Source organism: Macadamia integrifolia, chromosome 5, assembly GCF_013358625.1.
Source record: "Macadamia integrifolia cultivar HAES 741 chromosome 5, SCU_Mint_v3, whole genome shotgun sequence".
NCBI lineage: Eukaryota > Viridiplantae > Streptophyta > Magnoliopsida > Proteales > Proteaceae > Macadamia > Macadamia integrifolia.
In genome coordinates, this window is record NC_056561.1 from 19,106,251 (window position 1) to 19,114,791 (window position 8,541).

Below are 8,541 nucleotides of genomic sequence, written 5' to 3' on the forward strand. Positions count from 1 at the left end.
TTCAAATTTTTTCCGAAGATCTTCAGGTTTTCCTTTAAGTTCTTCATATTTCTCTTTAAGATCTTCATAGTTCTTGAGAAAGGAGTCATTTGGAAATTTTGACATTCCTGTGGGCTTTTATGCAAATTGAAAAACTTCTTAGGGCTCTTTTGTGATTTTAGAAAATATGGTTGAAAGAAGAAAGAGAAAGACTTGTGGAGAAATCCAGCTGGAGGGTTGCAGTAGTTCCTCCCAAAGGGATGAGGGCCTGGCCGATTGGTACTCTGGGTAGACTCTTCACAATAGTCGGAACCATATCTGCAACTCCATATAGGGTTCTTGGGTAAGTCTTTACATTTGCTCATTTATTTTTGCTCGTCTTTATTTTTGTTTTGTTCTTTTTTTTACTATCTTTTTATTTTTATGTTGTTTTTTGTTTTTTTTTTATATATATTCTTTATTTACATTAGCATGAGGGGAGGGAACCACCTACCTTGGCCCTGTATGGCCACCAGAACATGGTTCGGTCATGGTATAGGATACTTCCTCGTAGAGTGAAGGAGATGGTTGAATCCTCCTGCTTGACATGATTAGCTTTTATAGAGACTTGGAAATTCAATCCGGCACTGGTAGGGGCCTTGATGGTGAGGTGGTGGCCGAGTACTCACTCATTTCATCTTCCTATTGGCGAGATTACCATCACGCCTCTGTGCTTTTAAGCCTTGATGGGCGTTCCATTTGGGGGTAGACCCATGACCCTTCCCGAGACTCCGATAGCCAGGGAGTTTGAGGACTTGATAGGTATTACCATTGTAGCTGATCAGACACACATTGGTCTTGGGGATATCAGTGCATGATGGTGGAGAACCAGCCTATGGGTAAACCCCGGTAGTATGGCACAGGTGACCCATGTTTTTTTGTTGTTTTTTGTGGGTCCATGTCTTTTTAGTGACCTCTGAGGGGGAGTAGACATTCGCTTAGTATTCTTCTTCTAAGATCTTCAGGAGGTAAATTCTTGGGACTGGGGTGGGGCCGCCTATGCATACCTCTTGCAGACCCTAGACCTGTTGTCATATGGAGACTGAGGTCTCAAAGGAGCGGGCTACATCCTTCAGGTAATTTTTTATCCTTGTACCTATTTGCTTTCATTCATTTGGATTGCACTTCCTTACTTTGATCTTTTAAAACAGCCTTAGTGCTTTGAGCACCTGGAGATTATAGCTCCCAAACTGAGGGATCCTCAGGCATTTTTCTTCCCCATAGCCACAAGGTGGGGAGAGAATCAAGTGCCGAGGGCCCGACGCCATCCTCCAGGGACCATTGCTCATTCTCTTATAAACGGTCTTACTGAGGTACACCATATTTGACACTAAACTTCCTTTTATCCTGTGTTGTACTTACTTTTCCTTGGATTTGTAGGTCACTTGGAGGTCGTTCCAGTCTCTCGTATTTCTAGACTCTGACGAAATTGTCATGGCTAGATGCTTATTTGAGAATTGGGTCCTATTCCGAGGCATATGAGGCTATGTCTGGTACCTGGGAGAGAGAGTCATGCTCCAGTGGTCTAATCTCCAGTCACATCTCTCTCTCTGTCTTCCTCCACCTACCACGCATTGCCCAGAGATCATCCTTGCGGACGAGAATGAGAGTTTGGCAGATGAAGTATAGGGACTACAAAGCCTTCCTGGAGGAGGAGACAACATGCACCCCTCTTGGTTTTGATGGTCCAATGGTATGTTGCCCTTTCTTGAGTATTTCCTTCATGCTTCAACTTCTTTTTGTTTTGGTCTTGACTGATATTCTTTTAGGGGAGAACACGACATGTAGACCCTTCTTTTGTTTAGTCGCATGTCAGTGCTATTGATCCTTCGCAAGCTGGACCCTCTACTAGTGCTAGTGGGTCTCTTAGAGTAGCCAACATCCCCTTTTGTGGCTTTCCTGCTTGGTGCTATCCCAACATGGCAACCCCAGCCTCCCTCATCTTCTGGAGCGGAGCACAAATGTAGATGCTTCCCTTGGGCTACCGATTCCTTATGACTATATGAGTATCTGATCATCCTTCAATTGACTCTTGACTTCCTTTGGCTAATATGCTTTTTCTCAGTGTCTCTGGAGGTCTATTCTAAGATCAGGAGGATACATTATGGCTTATGCAAGACCATTTTTGCCAAGGTATTTCCCACTTTCCTCTTTCTCTTGCCCTTCTTCTTTCATTATTCTTCTTCTTGATCATTTCCTGTATTCCCTAGGATGGAAGGATCGTCGCCTTGGAGAGCCAAGTCAATTCCTACAAGCAGGAAATTGCACAACAGGATGCACTGATTCAGGATATGACACAAAGGCTGGAGCAAACTAGACTAGCATCTGCGGGTTCCCCGGTACTCCATAGGGGTGACTTAGAGTATGGTTCAGATGATGACTTTACTCCTTAGGGTCCTATTCCTGTAGTTCCTGCAAGTATAAACACATGTATTTTTCTTTTTCCCTCCCCCTTTTATTTTGGCATCTTATGAATAAAAATCTATCTTTCACACAAAGAGAAACTTTTCCTTTTGTTTTTGTTTTTGGTTTGCAATGTTTAGGTATAATCAATTCCACAACTCAAGTCGTAATTAGAATAATCAAGATAACACAAAAATCCAAATACTTCCTCATTCTATTACCAAGTGAATTACATTGAAAGGGGAAAAACTTTCCTACCATAAACAGGATAGGTAGGTAACAAGGTGGGGAGACAACTCTTGAGGTGGGTGAAAGTTCACTAACTCCTCTGGGTCCATCACCTCGAGCCCATATTGTTGGCTGATGTACGTAGGCAAGTAAAAGGATGTGTGAGTCAATCCCATCATCCTGATGTAATTGTAGCCAGGGGTCTTCATCAGAAAATCCTTTTGTGGCCTCCCTGAGCACCTCCACCCTATATCTTGCACAGTCCTTTCTTGCATGTACCTTTCCCAGTCAGTGATGAGGTTGAATTTCGGAACTTCCCTCTTATCCTGGTAGCAAAGAGCTCCGAGTGGGCCTCCTTTTAATGGCTTAGTTAACTTTAGTTTTTCAAGGAGCCAAATCTAAAAAATAGCAGGACTTCCCTGATAATGATCTATTCCGAATCTATGGCCATGGCTCATGTCATCGAATCCCTTGAATGTTTCTTCAACTGTTGTACCACCTCAACCAGAATGGACAGGGTACCACGCCCGAGAGTTCGGAGAATATAGCAAGCTATCATGCAAAGTAAATAAGCATCCTGTGATCTCTGTTGATGGATTCCTCCCATTGGTAGATATTGGACAAAGATCTGTGCCACCTTCAGAATGTCAATCTTCCCATACCTGACAAATTGCTTCATTTCCTCTTCTTTCATCCGAAGAAGTCCTGAATTTCTTCTAATTAATCTTTCTTCAAAGGTGGTTGGAATAACCTACCTTTGGGTGGAGATAACATACAAACTCAGAATTCTTTGAGAGTCGGGTAGATCTCTACTAATCCAAACCGAAATACATACAGATTGGCATCCCAGTGTTGAGGCACCTGCTAGCGTAATTGGTGATGTAATTTCACACACCCGATCCGATTGAGAAATGACACATTCATGGATTCTAGCAATCTTGGCGCCCTCATGTTCATGTCCAAGTCCATTTCCTCAATGTCTTATCTAACGAGCTCATGACTTTTCTGAAACCATAAAAAACAAAAGAGATATGATGATTTATCAAAGCATTACTCATTAGCTAATGACTCAAACAAGCCTTTACCACTGTTGCATCAAGCTCTTCTTTTTTTTTTTTTACGGATCAAGGATGGGGAATAAACTAGCCTTGATAAACTAGTGTCGAGTGGCAATTTTTTTTCAAATGATGGAATCCTGATAAGAATTGATGGACCATAGGGGAATGACAGATACCTAATGGCCTTGTATGCCAAATGGCAATTCTTGGGGGATGGAATCTTGGATAAGAATTGACGGACTATAGGAGAATGACAGATACCTAATGGCCTTGCATGCCAAATGGTGATTCTTGGGGGATGGAAACTATGATGATCTTTTAAGATACTTTGATTATTAATCGAAGAACCAATTTATTGCCTTTAGATGGTCGAGACCGCACTTGCACATGTCCAGTTGCCTACGTATCCCTTGAAAGGAATCAGGTTTGACGTAGTTCATTAGTTGGTTCACCCTTTTAGAAATAAAATTTCTTAAGTTAATCCATGTTGACCAGTTTGGGTATTTCTTCGCTGTTGTGGTCTATGAGTTTCACAGTTTTGCCTAGTAAAATCTCTTTGACAGTGAATGGGCCACTCCAGTTGGGCCAGAATTTTCCTCTTGGGTCATGAATTGAGGCTCTTTGTTCTCGAAGAACAAGTTCACCCTCCTCTATGTAGCGGGGCTTCACATTCTTGTTAAATGCCCTGGCCATTCTCAATTGATATTTCTTCAGATTATCCATGGCTTTTATACGCCTTTCATCGAGAAAATTGGGCTTGTCATTTCTTGCCTTCACCCACTCTCCTTTAGTTAGCTGACTACCAAGAAGCACCCTTAGGGATGGTACCAGGATTTCCACGGGTAGAACCGCCTCAACCCCATATACCAAAGAGAAAGGGATTGCCCCCGTCGAGGATCATACAGAAATTCGATATGCCCATAAGGCAAGGGTTAACTTATTAGCCCAATCCTTGTGTGTTTCTGCCATTTTCTGCAGGATGACTTTGATGTTTTTGTTGGCTGTTTCTACTGCCCCATTGGTATGTGGCCTCTAAGTGGTAGAGCGATGCCTTTTAATACCGAACTTTGTGCAAATTTTTTCGGTCTTGCCCCAAAAATGGGATCCCTGATCTGATATCAATTCTTGAGGTACTCCATATCAAGAAATCATTTCCTCTTGAATGAATTTGGCTACCTTAGCAGATGTGAGGACCACATATGACTGAGCTTCTACCCATTTGATGAAATAATCAATGGTTATCAAGATGAACTCGTGACCATTGGATGTTTTGGGGTTATGGCCAAGGTGAACTGAGCGAATGCAACTTTGGTGGCAGGATACGTATGATGTTGGCAAATATCTAACACTTGTGGCACTTCTTGACAAAATCCATACAATCTGCTTCCATTGTGTTCCAGTAATATCCCAGCTTGTGGATCTTTTAGATAACATCTTGGCATTCATGTGGGGTCCACAGAGACCTTAATGAATTTCCTCCATAATGATTATGGCTTGCTCCTCGTCTACACACAACAACTGTATTCCGTCATAGGATCTCTTGTATAACAAATCCTCTTGAAGAATAAATTGGGTTGCATATCTCCTTAGAAATTTCTTTTCTCTGTCAGTTGCTTCAACTGGGTTCTTCCTTTCCCTGATGAAACCCACTATGTGAGCGAACCAAGATCTACCATTTGTGGTGAGAGAGTTCACCGAATTCTGATAAATGGGTTTGCTTCTTTGTTCTAACAAGAATGGTCAGACCCTAGCCACAGGGTTGCATTCTACCATGGAAGCCAAGGTTGCAAGGGCATCAGCAAATCTGTTATTATCACTCTAGAAGTGTTCAAACGAGATCTTCTCAAAGTGTTCAACCACCTCTTCTATATGTTCTTGATACGACTTCAACTTTTCTTCTCTAGTCTTCCACTTTCCCTGTGTCTGGCAGATAACGATGGATGAACCACCATAAACCTTGATTCTTTTCACTCCAATAGTCAAAGCAATTTCGAGCCCAAAGCACAAGCTTCATATTCAGCAATATTGTTGGTACAGGAGAAATCGAGGCGGAATGATGAAAGCAAATAAAGACCGTCAAGAGTGACATTGGTCATTCTATTCCATAGGCTGATCTTTCTACAGCAGCTTGAAAATTGGTTCACAAATTGTAGTCACCTGAGCTATGAATCTGCTAATATACTAGATGTGATCCAAAAATCCTCGTTTTTGCTTCTCAGTTCGCGGTGTGGGCATTTCCTGAATTACCTCGATCTTGATAAGGTCGACTTCAATGCCTCTTTCACTCACCCAAAAACCTAACAGCTTTCCTATTGCTGCCCCGAATACACACTTCTGAGAATTCAACTTTAGTTGATACTTCTTGATTCTTTCAAAGAATCACCTTAGTGCTGGAATATGCCCCTACCAATCTTTTGACTTTACTATCATGTCGTCCACATAGACTTCCACATATTTGTTCATCATGTCATATAATATGGTCGTAGCTGCTCTCTGATAAGTTGCCCTGGCGTTCTTTAGCCCAAAAGGCATCACCTTGTAACAATAGGTTCCCCATGGAGTGGTGAAGGTTGTCTTGTCACGATCTTCTGGGTGCATGCTTATTTGGTTGTATCCCGAGAATCCATCCATAAATGATAAGGCATGCCCTGCCATGTTATCCACTAATACATCAATGTGAGGTAATGGGAAGTCATCTTTAAGGCTTACTTCACTAAGATCTCAGAAGTCCACACACATTCGTACCTTGCCATCTTTCTTTGGTACTGGTACTATGTTGGCCAACCATTGGGGGTATTTCACCACTTGTAGAAACCCTACATTCCATTGCTTCATAACCTCTTCTCTGATCTTTTCACTCCATTTTAGTCGTATTCTTCAGAGCTTTTGTTTTACCGGCTTTTCCCCAAGGTAAGTTGGCAATCGATGCTGCACGATGTTGTCGAAACCAGGCATATCATTATAAGACCAAGCAATTACCTCGACGAATTCCTTTAGGAGAATAATCATCTGTTCTACTTCTTTGTCATCAAGGGTAATGCCAATTTTTACCTCTCGAAGGCATTGGTCGGTTCCTAGATTAAGAACCTAAGTGTCCTTAAGGATGGGTTGGGCTTTCTTTGGTTTGCATTGTTTTATTGATTCTTGATATTTATTAAGATCATCATTAGAAAAAGGAGGCAAGTCATACTTGGAATCAAAAATTTTATTCATGAAAGGAGTAACAGACTCAACATACAAGGACACTGGACTGTCCTGGAGAGGGGAGACTAACACAAAATCATAAACAACAGGCTCGACTATAGACTTGATAATTGGCTTGATGCTTTTGTTAGGGGTATTCAGGCTAGTTGACTCAATAGTATGAGCAAACTTAAAGTTTTCTCCAATGCCCAGTTCAGAAGGGGTTCGATGGCTCGATTGATGAGGAGGTGAGGCAAAGGGCCTTCTTCTTCTTCTGAGAAAGTTGCTGCTACTTCTTCAACGGTGCAATGGTTCTTCCAGATAGGTGCCTGCTTCTCCATAAATATGATCTGATCAACCTCAAGTTCTCCGAAGCCAAACTTTTTGAGAGGTGAGAATTGGTGGAGACTGCTCAATCCTCTTTCTATAAAGTCCATCTTTTCCAGCCTGTTGAGGGATGCCATCCCAGTGCCTTAGTCACATCTTTGACCACCTTCACGGACCTTCCCGTTGCAGTTGATTCGGGCACAGGACATGCAAACCATCATTCTTTGTGCTCTCCTTTGCTTTGCATATGCACTTCTTCCTCTAAAAGGACAAGCTTGAGCTCAGGTAGCTCTCGGGTTCTTGGTTCTTGTAGGAGGGAGCAGATGTGTCTTTTCAGATCTGTGGGAAGCTGCAGACTCCAGATGAGTCTCATCTTCTTTTCTCATTCCCTCTTCAAGAGCATTTGAGGGGTTGGCAATTCCTTGGATTGGATCAGTGTCATGGGGTTGCCAAAGGAGAACCCATCTTCAGTCAGTGCAATTTCTACTATCCCGGTGATGAACTGTCTTGATCACTTTCTTTGACTAGCATTTTCTGTTGTTCCATTTCATGAGTCACCCAGTCAAACTCGTCTTGGAAAAATACTTCAAATTCTGATTAGATCTTTGCGACGATTTCATCAAACCATGGCTCCACATTACCATAGAAAGGGAAATCTTCTTTTTCTTTTACAAAGTACCCATTGAGGGTAGGGTAGTAAGAGACGGAGATCTTCCTAGTCATCCTCAATACTTTCTGCCCCTTGGTGGTCAGAGGAGTGTATCCAAGACCATTCTTTCCTTTGTTCACTACCAAACTAAGCTACTTTAGAACTCCTTGATGGTATTTCCCTAGTCCCATGCTAAGAAAATATTGCATATTCTTCATCATCTAATTTACTGGCGGACTCTAGATGGCTTCATAGTTAGCCACGATTTCCTCCTTTAGAACTTCACCTGGGCCAATCTTTACTGCAAGGGTCAGGATGCCAAGGATATTTCTCTTAGTATTGTCATATGCCCATATGGTTTGGGTAATTGGCCTCAATTCTTCCAAGTTGATGCCAATAATCTTTGCTGATCTCAAAGGTAGCACATTCAAAGTGGAATTGTTGTCCACAAGAACTTGGGGAACCACCTTGTCAAGCCATTCTACTGTGATGTGGAGAGCTCGATTGTGCTGGACCCCTTTTGGGAGCTCTGAATCGGAGAACATCAAGGATTGTACCGTATAGGTTGCCCCTACTATATGTGTGAGATGTGCCTGATTTGTCTCGATCGGCACCTGTACATTGGTGAGAGTCTTTAAAACTGCTTCACGGTGTGTGGGGGAGGCCATCAATAGT

At 42.3% G+C, this 8,541-nt stretch overlaps 1 protein-coding gene across 1 annotated transcript; it reads left to right on the top strand.

Moving 5' to 3' along the window:
- The first annotated feature begins 1,414 nt into the window (after positions 1 to 1,414).
- On the top strand, positions 1,415 to 2,358 carry LOC122079262. Its single transcript, XM_042645580.1, has 3 exons — positions 1,415 to 1,711; positions 2,084 to 2,151; positions 2,229 to 2,358. Exons 1-3 carry the CDS (start codon positions 1,505 to 1,507, stop codon positions 2,299 to 2,301), a joined length of 348 nt encoding a protein of 115 aa, XP_042501514.1. The 5' UTR covers positions 1,415 to 1,504; the 3' UTR covers positions 2,302 to 2,358.
- The last annotated feature ends 6,183 nt before the right edge of the window (positions 2,359 to 8,541 follow it).